Below are 16,920 nucleotides of genomic sequence, written 5' to 3'. Positions count from 1 at the left end.
CTTGACTTGAGTCTAATGGTGTGTATAATTGGTTTGTTGACCTACCTAATTGACTTATGTAACTTGTTTGCCAAAGTGATGATTAAATAGGTTAGATAGGATCTTGGTCTATTGGATAGTCTACTGATATTTATTGAGCCTAATAGTGAGATTTATTAGCTTGAATAAATAGTGAGAACATTCATTTAATAAAAGTTCATATCAAATAAACTAAAAATTTAATACTAGTTAACTTAATTTGCACTTGTAGATTCAAAATGAACTAAATAAAATAGGATTGTGAGAGATACTTGAAAAGGACAACAGGGTGGATGGTAACAACTTCATTGACTAGTATCAAAATCTTCATATTATGGTTCTTCAAGCAAAGAACCTGTATGTCTTCAAGCAAAGAGTCTAAAATCAAATAAACTCCATATTAGAAGTTCATACTTTCTAATATAGGATTCAACTCTCATACCTTATATTTAAGATCCCAATCCTAACAAAGATCTGTAGGGATCTGGACTCGCAAGAAGCCAGAGAAAGAACAGAAATTAACAAATTACTCAAACTGCCAAACACATTCTTTATTACGAAATTTAAGCTACATTGCATATAACTTTCGTCTGCCATATAACACCATCGTAAGGCTATAGTCCACCGCTTATTTTATTGCCTTAATAGTGACAACGGATTATTCTAAGCTTTCTCCTGTGAAAAAAAAAATAATAAAAGATGGCAATTACCTTCCATTAAGATTTCTAACTGAAAGGACCACGGTTCATGTTTTTTGGCCTCCATATTTACCCATGAACTGCATTTCAAAGGATGAGAGTAATTCTACATTCCATGCTTAAGATCAGGTAACCCCATCACTTGTATATCATTTGAGCCTCATGTTGGCAATTTTTTGTGCTTCACTTAATGTCCAAAAACCAACTCTTTCAAAGATCTCATAGGTGAGTTGTATCCATATACTACACTGTCCTTCCAAAGAGCCATACCTGCTCAATCGAAATACATTAAAATCTCTAATACGTTGAATACTTTTATCAAGGCTAGGATATAGATATCTATTCTTTTTCAAAGTAAATGGTTCAGACAATTGTAGCCGGGATGGGATCTAAGTTGGAGTTTTTATCTATGTTATTTCCCAGAAGTTACAGTTATATAGGAATTTAGAAAGTACCTATCCATGAAAATAAACCAATTGTTGCTGCCAAAAAGAATTCACTGCTGATAACATTGAAGCTGAAATCACAATCAAATGAATAATTTGAGATTAGAATTCAGAAGTCTCAGTGTCAGAACAATTATAACTTAAAATTTTAAAAAATAAAATTTAAAAACTTTATAGTTTCTTACCAGTACAGGCAGGCAATATTTCCATAGCCATAAAATAGGGATGCCCAAGTTGCACCAGTGAACCTGCAACCATAGTTGAATCAACATACTTGATGATATTTCACACCAAACTACATTGGTTGTGGACACACGATCAGAATTGCAAGGTTTGGCATAATGGTTAAGTAATTGAAGCACATTAATTTCGTTTTGGTATTCACGTTAGAATTTGTTTGACATTTGGAAGCATTTTTAGCCACATACACTAGTTTTACATGTTGCCAAACATACAGAATTCTTTCAGCTGCTTCACAATTTCCACATTCAGATGGCTTGTATAACTTTTAATCATTCATGGGAAAGAGCTCCTAAAGACTTTCTTTCTACTCACCATTATTTCAACAATAAAACTATGTGCATTTATAATGAATACCAATTTAAGTATCAATAATGATATATTATCATGTGATTGAATAATTTTGAATCAATAATAAAATAACATCTAATCACCTAGTGACATATCATCAATGGTACCATTTAATATTCATTATAAGTGCATGTAGTATTATTCTTATTTCAAACTACTATGTTTTTAACCGAATAGCATTGGTTGTGCAAGCACCTGATGGGGGAATAGTATTAATATCAAAAACTGACTCTTGCCCTAAACCATACATGTCAGACTCCAGTTTTTGCTACTAGAAGGTACAATAAAGACAGCTGACTTAGAGATAGCTTATCAGCATTAAGTATGATTGGCTGGCTAGGAGTTGTAATTTAATAACTCAACCAAAAAGTTTGAGATTTAGACCATACATTGACAATGTTTTCAGAATGAAAAGAAAAACAGATCAATAAAGGAAGAGCCATACCACATTAAATCGCGAATAAAGAGTGCACGTGGGATCATAAGCGCATTTCCAATCATACCAAGCAACATTGAGAATGCTGACAAGCCTTTGATGTTATCGGGGTAAAGGAAATTTGTCCACTACACATGCAGCATCAGTTTCAGTCAGGAAGGATACCGTAACCTGTTTAATGTGTTAGTATGAAACTAAAGTATATAAATGATTACCATTTGTGAAAAAGGCATCCACATGAAGAGAAGGGTTGCAGTCCATCCAGATAGTGCTCCAACTAATTTGACGCCTTTCTCTGGAAGTTTGGCCATTCTTGCCTGTAAATCTTAGCATCAGCAACTATAAAGATTGCTTCATTGAACTGCATATCTCTCTATATTAGCATGAAGGGAAAATAAATGATTTTTAAACTCTTAAAATTTAGTAATGACAACCTAAGGTGATTTTTTAAAAGGAAAATAGCTTAATCAAACTAGTTTCCATCGTAAAAGGTTTTCATAGAAGGAAAGATGCAAGATAAGATCTTGGGACTTAAGTAATCTACAAGTCATTTAAGTTCATAATTAAACTGTCAATAGTACTCAAATAGTGACAAAGCAGAATTGTCCAAGCAAAAAGAAATTTAGTTTTTTCACAAGTATAGTGTTAGGATGAAGGTCTACGTAAGGAATAAAACTAACAAAAAAAGGAATGCTAGCAGCAATTCGAGAGAAGCCACTGGAGATCAGCAAAATGAAGCCACTGGAGATCAGCAAAATGGAGTGGAAGCAGTAGACCAGCTTCAACTAAGGATGAAAGCAGCAAACTTGCATCAGAAGCCAAGAGGTACCATAACAACACCTAAAGCTGATGTGGCATTACAAGAGCGGGAAAGCAACAGTGGAAAGCATGATATAAAAAGGGAGGAGGAAGAGAAAAAGGAGGCAGGCAATTAAGAAGAAAGAGAGTAGCAAGGAGAGGCCAACCTCTCGGGATTTGGAAGACTGCAGGAGATTGGTTTTGGCTGTGTACTTTTGGTTTGTGTTTTGATTGCAAGTGAAAGTAAATTAATGTAAATGATTTGAATACTGTAGAAGAACAGTTTATTCATTGCAGTAATTTGAATCAATACAAGTGATTTTCTACTGTTTGTGTTGTTAATTCCCTCAGCTAAAATATAATCTGGATTACATTGTTGGCTGTAACAATTGCCTATGGAAAACTTTCTGCTTGCTGTACTGGGTTGCTTCTGGGGAAAAGCTCCTGCAGAATTGAGTTGAGTCCACCTGCATTGGGTGCTTCTGGCCAACAGTCAACTCCAAGGAATCCGGCTGAGCATACCAGGTTCGTATCATATAGAAGCCTTACTCATACTTCCCTAGCTATTCCAATGATCTAATACAATGAGTGCATTTCAGCTAGGAGACACTCCTCTAGGCATGAAAATTCCCATAAGTTCCACAAGTCCCTATTCACTTTTTAAAACTAAACATAGAAAATAATAGTTAAAAAAAAAAAAACCATTCCTATTCCTGTCAAGGCACATCATTGTTGAAATAGGCTATAAAGAAATGTGAAAACAAATTTTACTTTCTGCCTTAAACATTAGAATGCACATCTATCTAAATGTTGAGAACTCAAACCTTAAAAGATTTCAGAATTCATGTTTAATACCACATATGATATAAGTGTAAAAACTAAAAAGGCACTGTCATGCTGCATTTAGCACTGTGCTAGACAACACCTGTTTCAATGCAGTGAGACAAAACTTCTGAATCGTACAATCTGAATCTTCTTAACTCCAATACCAAATCTAGTTTTCCGTAAACCAACCAAAATCTGCCTTCATGTTTAATGCCATCATGTCTTTAATAGTGTACGCAGGAATAGGGAATTTCCTTCCCTTTTATCTTTAACATTAACATGAATTTTTCCCACTTTAGCTCATGAGCTTGCCAACAATCCATAGGGTTAGGGGATTGTAAATTACCGCATACATTACGAGTATAGTTCTCGTAAGAGGTCAGTATTCCCAAGATCCTTGCTTCCCAAGTTGCCCTCATATTCTTGGTTATGTGCTCAGGTACATTAGCCTTTAAGTAATAATGAAGCATCTCTTTTGAGATTACCTTACGGGCAAAGTAACCCTTAGTAGGTCCATCTGACTCCCTTTTTACAATTGGTTTAATAACATTCATATAGATGAGCTTGTTGATGATTGAAAGTGGAGGGCCCATGTTACAAATGGCGCTGCTATAAATCTTTGGTATAAAATCGCTATATTGAGCTGTTGTTAGAAAGTTGTCGTGTACTGTGTATATAGGCGCATCTATAGAAAGCATATCTTCTACTACATTCATAGCAATATAGGCATCCCTCTGATGGATGAAGTTTACGAAGGTAGAGATTTCAGTCTTCCTACGATCTCTCTTAGAAGAAGAAACTCTGAGAGTAAACTGACGTCTCTTCTTATGAAGTCCATCATAAACCCATAAATTTATGACATCCATTATCATATAATCCTGTACCGTGATAAAGTAAGGGATTCTATAGAAAACTGGGCGATCCCTAGCAGACGCTATCCAACCTATATGGCGGATCAATCGGATCAGGCATTCCAGCCTATACTCGTAATGTATGCGGTAATTTACAATCCCTAACCCTATGGATTGTTGGCAAGCTCATGAGCTAAAGTGGGAAAAATTCATGTTAATGTTAAAGATAAAAGGGAAAGAAATTCCCTATTCCTGCGTACACTATTAAAGACATGATGGCATTAAACATGAAGGCATTAAATATGAAGGCATACACCACAGACAACGCAACTAATGGACAGTTATTGAATCGCTTGTATCAAAAGATTGAACGAACAACACACCTAGATCCGCATCCTGGGTTAATCATTGCTTCACATCACTTCTTCAAGCCTTACCCTCTTGTTAACGAGATTGACCTACTCTGTCTTGCGACCATGGATCTCTTAATCTAGTTTGCTTACCCATCCTTATCTGGTTACGGTAAGTTCACTATTTCCTTAACCATGAAGCGATCTTACGGAGAGCAGATCTCATTTACGCTAGGTCCAGCTATCCCCTTGACTTATCAAGATTGTAAGTTAATTCCGATGAGTGAGGTCTATGCTCATATATCTCGATATATTATGAAATATTCTGAAATCTACGACGGAAATTATATAGTTCGACTCATGATCCGAGTCTATATGGACAGCAAAAAGATGGATAGGCCAACCCTATCTTCAGAGGAGAGAGATAGCTCACTTTCTTCAATCATTCAAGCCAGATTGAGTGAGATCGAGCCAATAACAGCAAGGGAGATCAGAAATTGTAAGCGTAGCTATCCAACCCATATCACAGCACTCAAACCATGTCGCACTGAGCTGAAACCATTCATGGTTGCCGATACCGAGACTATACTGATCGATAACGTTCATAAGCCTTATGCTGCTGGTCTCTTGATGGTTCGTCCCGGTGAACAGATCAAAGATATTATGATTGATACCTACTTCAGTGAAGACAACTCTACAATCTTGGATTCTTTTGAAGAAAGGAGTACTAAGGTACTTTATGACTTGGTATTAAAGATATTAACGATTGTTAGACAAGAACAATCTACTTTAACTATTTACTTCCACAACTTCTCTAGATTCGATGGAATTCTCTTGCTTAAGCACCTAGCATGTCATCACAAGAGCGTAAAACTAAAACCATTGATGAGGAACCATAGGCTTTATGAGTTAGCTGTCTATTCTGGTAAGAAGATGTTATTCCGCTTCAAAGACTCCTTGAATCTACTCCCTAGCAAACTTAGCGCCCTAGCTAAGAATCTATGCCCGGGTCTAGGCCCGAATGGCTCTATCCCATATGATGAGGTGACACTGTCAAATCTGGCTAATATGAAAAAAAGCTTGTTAAACTATATGAAGCAGGACATCCTTTTCCTTGGAGGTGTAATGCAAAAAGCTCAAGAGATATATTGGAAGTTGTACAAGGTGGACATAGAAAGCAAGATAATCGTTTCCTCACTGGCTTTAAGCATCTTTTGTATGAGATATTACGATGCTTCTAATTAGCAAATCCACATCCCAAACAAGAATGAAGACAACTTTATAAGGCGTGCCTACTACGGTGGTCATACAGATACATACAAGTCATATGGCGAGGACCTATACTACTATGATGTGAACTCTCTCTATCCCTTTATAATGAAGGAATTTCCAATGTCTGGTGGTGTGCCAGTCTGGCATGGAAATCTGGAAGGCTTGGACTTAGATAGCATGTTTGGTTTTATTGAGGCATATGTGGTATGTCCAAAGACTATCAAGAGGCCCTTTCTACCCTATCGAGACAAGAATAACACTCTCATCTTTCCAACCGGGGAATTTGTTGGAGTGTACTATAGCGAGGAGTTAAAGTATGCAAGAGGCCTAGGCTACACAGTGCTCCCAATCTCAGGCTACCTCTTTGAGAGGAGGGAAAGCCCATTCAAGGACTTTGTTAGCTCACTCTTTGAGAGCAGGTTAGAGGCAAGGAAATCTGGTAATGAGGCCTTGGCCTATGTGTACAAGATCCTTATGAATTCGCTATACGGTAGATTTGGCATTAACACTAAAAGCACGATAACCGAGATCTACGATGAGGATCGATACAAACATTTGATCTGGCATAGTGAGATGATATTCGATGATATGCTTAGCAAGAACAACTACATCGTTGCCTACCATAGCAATACCAAGACGGGCTCAGATTATTGGAACCCACCGAAGAACTCTATTGTTCAACTAGCTGCAGCGATCACAACCTCTGCTAGGATCTATATGTACCCTTATATCTCATGAAAGGACTGCTACTACACGGACACAAACTCTATTATGCTTGGTCAACCACTACCTAAAGAAGTTCTTTCTTCTTTTGTCTTAGGTAAGTTTAAGCTAGAGTACAGAATCATGAAAAGATACTTTTTAGCACTGAAATCCTATTTCTACATCTCAATAGATAGCACCAATGTTCTCAAGTACAAGGGACCTATGAAAAATCAGGTCTATCCAGAATGGTTTGAGTTACAGTACGCAGACCTATCTCGTACAGAACTGGTACCGGTGGAAGCCAACTTCCGAATTGATTGGAACACTCTTAACATCATCAAGAAGGACACATTTGTCAGGCTTGGGATTAAGCAGGGGGCCAAGAGGATACCAGTATATCACAGAGATGTCTGGGTGGATACTGATCCAATTGATATCATAGACTTGTCTGGCCTAGATCACATTGGAAAACAAATAATCAAATCACTAAGGAATGATGTTCAACAACTACTGACTGAAAATCAAATTCTCAATGAGAAATTATCTCAGAAGGAAAGAGAAATAGCCGAGAGATACAAAGAGATGAAATCACAGTTTGATGCAAAGAAGAATACAGATTTAAGGATGTACACTACAGAGATACAGACTTGTCTTACAGAAGACAAAACGCTATTAGATAAAGAAGAAGAGGAACCAACAGAGGAGACTAACCCTACATTAGACGAGAAAACTAAGACTGACAAGAAGATACCTACTAGAAAGACATGGACAATGTATCAAATTTAATGGATAAATATCCTGAACTGATGAAGATGCGCATCAAAGACCTAGATGATCCACCCAAAAGAAAATGACAGATAACTATCGCTGTAGGACCGGAGCTGAGGGAAGCAATGTGAGGCTCTAATTCGTACTCTCCTTTGCTTATCTGAATTCCAAGCAAGGGCTTTGGTCACATGTTCAATCCCAGTAGACAATTCTAAGCATCCCAAGGGAAGACTGAAAAACATAGAGATAAAGGAAGCGAAGATAAAGCCGATTGTAATAATAGGAACTGGAACTCCTTCTTGCCCAACTACTAATAATATTCTATAGGATTGCACACGTGTACCTTACTATCAAAGTCCAAAAAAAGAATCTTTCTATAATAACACGGAAAAGGATCATCACCCAGTCCAATAGACACGATCTTTCCAACCAGGCTGAGTTCTTCCATTAACGCATATCCAGCTTTATCGTAGAAGATTACTTCATCATTTCCTCTAGTTGAAATAAAAACTTCATTGATGAATCTAGAAAATGCAATCCCAGGAAACCTTTTGGGAAACTCACAATCGAAGATGTCCATTAAGACTATATTGAATAATACCCTGGTGATTTCACCCACTGGTGGCATACCACCAAAGCTTATATCCGACCTATGATTTCCATTATCATCAATGATAGGGAGAAAAACGAAAGATGAAATGCGTTTATAAATTGAACCATCTCAAACAAAAGGCTTAACCTTATCTAAAATAAGACTGATTGGAATTATCCTTAATGAAGTAATTAAGTCAAGCCTGTACAGTCTATCCACCTTTCCCATTTGTTGAAGATCGTAATAAAAAGAATCAACCTGATTTTCTAATCGGTAACCATCTTTTGGCAAGCGACCATGAGAAAGACGAAATAACATTAGGGATAATCCCATTAATACCAATACATCCTTTTTTTCAAACATAACCACTGAAATCATATCTGGATCTAAGCCTGTCCCAAGCATGATATCGGGACAATCAGGTAGCGTATCGCATAAAAACAGAGTTAGATCAACCTTCTTTATGAACTTAACTTGTAGCGGAGATAGAACGTATAAACCAAAAAGAATTTTTTGTTGAATAACAGCTAATCGGTTGCAAGACATACTGAATTGAAGATTATCTATCAAATCTTTATAGATTAAGTAAATATCAGCTGACAGTTGCACAAGTGAACATTCAACAGTACAAAAATGTCTAGTAAAACTAATAGGAAGAAACAGAAAAGATGAACTATGAGTATAAACTAAACGACTCTTAAATAGTGTGCTAACTCCAATCATAATCATCCTATAACTGTTCATTAATAGCACTAGAAATGTCAGGAACAATACCCAACGCAAGAAAGATTGCGACCATCACACCTAAACCTACAACTTTAAGCACAGGGTCGCTAGCAGGGATTGTGATCCCCGAAAAAGGAAGCTTATTCCCATAGGCCGACTCCACCGACACAGAAACATCGCTACTCTCCACAAAACAAATCCTACGAAAGCCAGGAGCGCTATGTTCCATATAGAAAAAAGGATCATACGAGTCAAAATCTGCAATATAGGCATTCTATTTCCCATATTCCAGAAAAGGTGCATGCTAGAGTTGCCTGTGCAGTTCAATTTTCCAGGCCCAGCTGTTGAAAAGACAAGCCATTGTCATTACTGGCCCAGCCAGGTGAATCATAGTATAATTGTTCTTTACATTATAATATGAACTACACATATCAGGATAATACAAGGTTGAGCTCTGCTTAATTATTTTCTCCAAACCAAAATAAAAAAAGATCTGAGTATTTGAAGATTGTTTTTTTGAGAAAGATGAATGTGATTAATAAAACTGAATATCTGGAAAATTAAGATAGAAGAGCAGTTGTGCCGTTACCATGTAAATTGAAAAGTTTCAAATCATGAAATGTTGTTTTTTTTTTCCCAAGAAAGAATTTTTTGGACATAGTATCATCATGTGCAAAATTCATAATCCTTTCTAAAAAGGAATTTTGCACATAGTATTACTATCTGCAGAACATAATCCATAGCTCATCCTTTAGAAGCCACATCTGCAACATAAGATAAGCAGAGATAGATTAATACCCAATAAGCAATGAAAAGCTTACCATAACTACAGCTGCCATGCCTACAGCAAAAGCTATCACCCCAGGAATAATACTGCTTGGTACATATGGTACAAATGTAGACCACATCAACTGTAGACAAATTTATACATAAAAAAGGTGATTAAGAAATAACATATTGCAAGATACATCGAACTATTCTCAATCACTATGTGAGTGGGTGCATAGTGTGACATTGAGTGGGTAGAGAGTTTACTTGAGGGAGGACTGTTATCCCACCAACAGTGATAAAATCTTCCCAAAATCTCCAGATTTCAGCATTGAGCATACCAAAGTAACTGAGGAAGTTTAAAACAAGACCATTGGCCACAACGACTGAAGTAATCACAAAGTGTGGCAGAGGCATTGCTTCTCCCATTGCAAGCTGTGCAATGACCACATATATTGAAACAACTCCCAATGTCTGGACCACAATAGCCTCTTTCTCCCTCTTCTTTGCAAAGTATGAAAGAAGTGAAAGATTCCCCAGCAAACCAGTAAGCATGCCCTGTGTTCACAACATTCACTTAATTTCCAATGGTGAAGGCTCCAAACCAGCCAACAAGAAAATAATTAACAGGGATAACTTCAACTATTAAGATCTAATTATCTCAGTTTGCATTACAACACCCCAGATCTCTCAAAAACATTCCTTAAACATATCATTTCATCTTTCTAAATGCTGAAGCTAAAAAAGTTACAGCTATAAATTCAACCAACAACAACTCAACTATATGCAAGAAATTAACTGTTTGAGATAGAATGTTCGAAATATGAAATGCTCAGACAAAACACCAAACTAGGTCTACACTGAAAATCCAACTGAAGAAAACAAATGAATATCATATGGAGACAAAACCACCCGACCTTTTTTTTCATCTAAGGCATTTACAGGAACAAAACAGAACTACGCAGAATAAAAAGAAGCACTTAAAATCAATTGTACCAAAGATAAAGAAATCGATAAGATCTCGTTACCAGCCATGGAACTGCCAAAAGAGCAGTTTTATTTCCTGCTAGTAGATTCTGAGCATTAAGGATGATTTGAGGCATTTGCAACACCGTAAACGGGATGTTTGCAGCTCCTGAGAACTTGGCTGTCCATGAATTCCACAGCTCAAAGCTCTTATTGCTCCTAAAATTAGCAGATCCCTTCAATAATATTACCACCAAAAAATTAGAATCAGAAACATAAAGACAATTCACTTCATGTTATATCAAGGATATTGATATTTTTATTTAATTTCATTTTTTCTGTCTACCCTATCCAAGCTTGACAATTGGAGTCCAAGTAATAACTAAAACCCAGCATTATGAAACGAGTGTTAAATTAATAAAACCTGGTGAAGAGGATGAGGGTCGTCGGAGTCAAGAGCGGGAAGGGGAGCAAGACCACGATGATGGTAGAAAGAAAAAAGAGTGTAGTGGCTTATGAAAAACACATTATTCAGATTGTTAAGGGGCTTGCGAGACAAGGACAAAGATTGTGATTGCGATTGTCGAGGAAATGAAGGAGAAGTAGTGGAATGTAGAAAGCGATGTGTGGGTGGTGATTTAGTAGCTGAAGGAAAAGCAAAAGACTTAACAGCCATTGAATGTAAAAGAAAGAAAGAAACGAATAATGAAAATGAGCGAACGAATGAATGAAGGAGATGAAATACGCAGAGGAAAGATTGTGCAACGTGTGAGTTTGCGAATCTAATGGGATAGTCATAGCACACATGGACGGAAGTTCTTGGGCTTCCAACTTGAGATATACAGTGCTACTCACTCCTTTCTTTTTGACTCAAACAACTGCACAGTACCGATAGATCGGGATCTTTCTTGCTTGGTGCTTTTAAAGTTCACGTTTACGGGCTGTAATTACTTATCTCTAAAGGCTGTCGGTTTTTTAAAGATAATTAATTAATTAAAATACTTTTTTATTAAGATATAGAGGATATTAAATAACACTCAAACGATTACGCAGATAAAAAATAATAATAATAATAATAATAATAATAATATTCCTTCATTTTTAACCTTATGCTTGACTAATGTTAATTACTTATATTTTTCAATAATTAAGTGTGAAATTTAAATATATTTAAATAGGTGTAATTTGCTCTAGGTATAAATAACTATAACTATAGTCATAATCTTTCATCAATTGAGTTTGGAGTTTAATACCATGTTTAATTTATTAAATTTTGTTAAAAATTGCTCGAAACACATAGGATCATGATCAGAGTATCTGTGGATAATTTTTTGAAAATTTGACTTATAAAAAAAATAGTTAGTTTTAGAGATTAGTAAAAAAAATAATTAAATTTGTAAGATGTTAAAATTATGTTAATTTTAATTGTTTATCAATAAATAAATAAGATTTTTTAAATTAAGAAGTGATAAAAAAATACTTTTAGGTGAAAAATAGCCCATTGGCCTACTCTAACTGCTAAGTATTTGCATGGCAGCCAAAGTATAGATAGTTTAATTCATTACTTTTTATCAGTGTTAAATAATCAACTTACATCAACTGATGGTGTTACTCCTTTCTCTTACAGTCTAACCTCTGCATTCCGGATTAAACCTAACCTTTCATAGAGATGATTAGGCAATCTTAAGGTTCTGGAATTCTCAATCATTAGCTTTGCATCATTATTAACAAAGAAAAAATAAATAAATACAACAGGACACAAAAATACTGCAAATTTAACTGTATCACTGAAAATGGCAAAAAAAAAAAAAAGGGATAGAAGTAGAGGTGTTGATGGGTTAAGTCGGATCGGTTTTAAATGGGTTAGTCTGACCTATTTAATCAATATTTAAAAAAATTATTTAAAATTTTTAAACATAAATTATTTTTTAATTATTAAAACTGAGGACAGTTTTCTAAATACTTTATTTATAATTTTTCACTTATGATGAAAGAATCTCATAGTTACATGATGAAAAATATTATAAATTGTAACATAGTATAAATAAATCAATTTACATACTGTATAAATTATAAAACATAAATAAATATATACTATGATAATATTCAAATTGATTAAATTCATTTGATACTTGATCCATTTGTACTATTTTGTAATGATAAAATTAAAATAAAATAAAAATAAAATTATAAACACAAAGAATTATCATTTGTGAATTCAGATATTTTCTGAAAGAGAGTCGATGAGAGAAAATGATATTAAAAATATAATAAAATAATTGAAATTAGGAGATTTGTAAATAAAAATAAAAATGAAGAAAAATTGAATAGGTTTACATAGACAAAAAAAATAAATTAATTAAAAAATTAGAAAAAATTAAGGAGGCCAAGGCTTCTGCCATAAGGCAAAGGGAAGCAGAAGCCTTCTGCCACAAGGCAAAAATAAGAAAAAAAAATTATTTTTATATTTAAACAGTATCAGAGCACCCCGAGCCAACTCATGGGCTTAATATTAAAGCTTGAGACCCGGCCTAATAAGCCAATGGGCCTAGCCCGACATGTTACAGTATCGGGCCAGGTCTTCTTGTGTCATGCATTTTTTTTGTGCTTTGTGCTAGACTTTCTTTCGATCCAGCCTTATCAACATGTCTAGATAGAGGAGAGACAAATAAATTGAAATTCATTAATACCAGTTCAAAGGAATGGTGTAGGGACCTAGCAGCTATTAAACTTGCAACAATTTAAAAGGATAGATAAAGGATATAGATGTGAAGGAATCAACTACGGAATGGACTAACCTCCTAAAGCCTACCTCTGGGCACCTATCCTTTTAAAGGATAGATGGAGGAAATAAAGAACTAAATTTGGCCGTTGAAAATTTTAATGTTTTGAAGGTAAAAATGACCTGAGAGAACTTTAGTTAGTTTTTAATGAATGATGATGATGATGATGATTGCATCTGATTTTAACAAAGCTTTAATGACTTACAACAGGAAAACATCAGCGGCTACCATTGATAATATAGAATATGTTCCATATCAGTAAATAGAAGATTCTATTTCAGAGGCAGTGGCACAACAGAAGAATATTGGCCTATATTTCACGTCCAGATAAAGAAAAACACCTGCACAAGGTTTGACAATTCAGCACCCATATTATTGTATCGTTTGAGCTATAGACATGACCAAGCAGACATACCTCATCACCAGCTTCTCTCTTGTCAATGAACACTCAATCAATGTTGACTGTAACTAGAGTTGGATTTAAATAGAATTTATTTGAGTTCAGTTCGAATAAATTTGAAATGGATTAAGCTCAAACAAGCTTAAATTTGAGTCTGAAAGTTTAATATTTTTGAACTCGAATTTTATAGTGTTTAACTAGTCTAACTAAAAATTTTGACACAAAACGACGTCGTTTTGACTAATATATATTAAAACATTATTGTTTTAATAATGAGTTAATTAAAAACTTGATTTGAGCTCCACGGGCCTGAGCTAAAGTTCAGTTCCATGCAAATCGAACTAAGCTCGGCTCGAATCCATTCTACAAAACCCATTTGAAAATTTTTAAAAGTGTATCAATGATCATTATGAGATCGGCCTTTTTCTGTTCTTCCAAAGGGAAAAACTTGAAGCAACAAGATCATTTAGACTGACACTGTCAGAAATTGTAAAATTTAGGAATAGATATACCCTTAATCTTCCTCCTTTTTATTTGAGCTCTTTCTTCTGAAAAAAAAAGCAAGAGCTCAAATACCATGTCACTACATTGAATTTGCACCTCATTACCATGAAATAGATTGCCACTAAATGTTGTATAAGCAAAACAAATGATTCAAGTACAAAATTACTAGAAAGTGCACAGCTTATATCAAAAGTGACGCCAAAATATAGATAGAATACACTAAGAAATACAAAGGTTTGACAACTTCAAGAATCAAACCATCTTCACCCATGAAATAGCTAACCATTAGACCAGGTAAGCAGAAAATGAAATTTATGTATTACATCAATTTGTACTCCTCTAAAGAAAGGCCAGCTTTGTTTTTCTTAGACAAACGCACAATTTCTTCATGCGTGAGTAGCTCCTCACTCACTGCACCCTTTACATAGCCTTTTAAACGACTCTGAAGCAACTCCGAACAAATTCCCAACCTTAATTGATTGGGGCCATTTTGTTGTATCATTTTGACTTACTTTGGCTCAGTATACTCTTCTTTGAATTCATTCTCCTTTACCTAGCTGATAATCCAGGGCATGTGACGGGCATCTTCTTGTGAGTCTTTTTATTAGATGAACCAGTTAACATTGTCCTCTCACAAGAAAGCTTCCATTGCTTTTCAAGCATTGACTTTTGCAGCAACAGAATTGCCTCCACTGAATAGTCAAACTCAGAGCTTTCCTCCTTTAAGTCAACAGATCTCTGAAGCCACGGCTCTGCAGTGGAAGGAAAGTTAGTATCCACATGTTCTTTAACAGCCTTAATGGACTGAGTATGTCGATTGGAAGATGGAAAGAGTGGACTATAATTGGACGAATCTTTGGCAGCAACCACTCTTTATGTTGGACCAACTTGATAATGTGGTGATCTGTAATCATTGATGTGAGAAAACTTCTCTCTTAGATCAGAGTAATAAAAGGAGGAACTCAAGAGTCTCTTTCCCATTCTAAGTCCAATAACAGCAGTCGTGGTCATCACATGGCTTCTGCTTTTGCACTCAATATTACCATCAGACACACTTCAACAAAATTGTAGAATCATAACTACGTCACACAAATTCCTCAGCTCTTCTGTACATTAGGCTCTCAAAGAAATTGTTCTTATGTGTACTTAATCTGATTTTTTTACCAAAGAAAAACAAAAATAAAGAGAGTATTCAGAATCGTATAACCTGTAGGCTTAGAATGACATAATACAATAGCAGGTCATGCATCAACGAGGCAAGTCAAAAAAGGGGGATATGAGTTAGGTCTCAGGCTGACCCGACCACTTGACACTTCTAACGAGAATAGATAATGACTCAAATTTTGAGTGGTGTACACTACATGTATTTGTTCCATGTTTAATTTAAATATTTTTTATTTTATTCCGTTTTAATTAAAATACCCTAATTTTAAAAGGTTGAACATAATCACAAAGATTATACCAATAAAGTTAAGAAAATGAGTATTACCAAAATTGTTAAACTCAATAAAGATGGTTTTACTAATGTTGTCACAATTCAAAATGTATGTTATTCATATTGTAAATCTTTATCTCAAAATCTACTATTTTTTAGTAAATTTACAGTTTCAATTAGTTGTAATGTTAGTATTAACTAATTCGTTCAATTTTTTAACATTCATTGGGATAATTTTCATATTTATTTAGAATATTTAATTTTCGTAATCAATATCAAATTTTTAAATTTGAAATTAATTGTTTATTAATGAAAAATGATTATTCGTTATATTAAGGTGTGATTTGTGTGTTAAAGTTGTTAATTTTGTCAAAAAAATAATGAATTTTCTCTCGGTAGGAAGTTAAGGGTTTGTGGTAAAAATTTTTAATTTTACTTGGTAAAGTAAGGGTTTTTTTTTAAATTTAAATTAATTATTAAATGATGACAATTATTTATTATTAATTTATTGAGTGAAATAATGAATTTGGTTAAACGTGAAAAAATATTTTCGTCGTTGGGCTTCAAAACCCTAGTGGAAGTGACCTCACCCAGTTAAAATTCTCACACTCAAAAACTCTTCATCAAAATTTGGGAGACAAAATACCATGTCCAGTTATTATTCAATGTTTAATTAAAAAAGGGGACAAATTGTAGGTGTGGCGCCTTTCAAGAGCAAATTGTTGTAAATATAATAAAAATTACGAGTAAAGGATGTTATAATTAAAGTAAACTTTACGTAGAAAAAGAAGATAAATGAAGTAGATGTAAGCAGGATAAAAATGAAAAGCTCAAGAATCAAAGCAGAACTTAGGAGGCTTGAATGAAAATTTTATTAGGTGTGTATGCTACAAATAAAGAGAGGAGGGCGTATTTATAGAAACTCTTGCTGCCCCTCCACTCAATCAGATGGTCATTTTCCAAAGCAAATTTCCAAGTGCATTTAATG

At 34.8% G+C, this 16,920-nt stretch overlaps 1 protein-coding gene and 1 pseudogene across 1 annotated transcript; both read right to left on the bottom strand.

Annotated features, from left to right (window-relative positions):
* Window positions 1-544: 544 nt before the first annotated feature.
* LOC123209407 (maltose excess protein 1, chloroplastic-like) lies at window positions 545-11,705 on the bottom strand. Its single transcript, XM_044627468.1, has 9 exons — window positions 11,235-11,705; window positions 10,873-11,046; window positions 10,112-10,402; window positions 9,898-9,987; window positions 2,405-2,506; window positions 2,199-2,317; window positions 1,348-1,410; window positions 1,172-1,233; window positions 545-986 (listed from the first exon to the last, which is right to left on the bottom strand). Exons 1-9 carry the CDS (start codon window positions 11,484-11,486, stop codon window positions 904-906), a joined length of 1,236 nt encoding a protein of 411 aa, XP_044483403.1. The 5' UTR covers window positions 11,487-11,705; the 3' UTR covers window positions 545-903.
* Window positions 11,706-14,603: 2,898 nt separating this feature from the next.
* LOC123209408 lies at window positions 14,604-15,508 on the bottom strand (annotated as a pseudogene).
* Window positions 15,509-16,920: the final 1,412 nt, after the last annotated feature.

This window comes from Mangifera indica, chromosome 2 (genome assembly GCF_011075055.1).
Source record: "Mangifera indica cultivar Alphonso chromosome 2, CATAS_Mindica_2.1, whole genome shotgun sequence".
In the NCBI taxonomy this organism is placed as follows: domain Eukaryota; kingdom Viridiplantae; phylum Streptophyta; class Magnoliopsida; order Sapindales; family Anacardiaceae; genus Mangifera; species Mangifera indica.
Note: the sequence above shows the minus strand (reverse complement) of the source record. Positions and strands in the feature narration are given on the sequence as shown.

Coding starts and splice junctions, on each gene's coding strand:
- LOC123209407 (XM_044627468.1), bottom strand. CDS start 11,486: ATGGCTGTTAAGTCTTTTGCTTTTCCTTCAGCTACTAAATCACCACCC. Junction 9,988..10,111: donor GGATAACAGTCCTCCCTCAA/GTAAACTCTCTA, acceptor ATTTGTCTACAG/TTGATGTGGTCTACATTTGT. Junction 1,411..2,198: donor TTTATTCGCGATTTAATGTG/GTATGGCTCTTC, acceptor CTATGGTTGCAG/GTTCACTGGTGCAACTTGGG.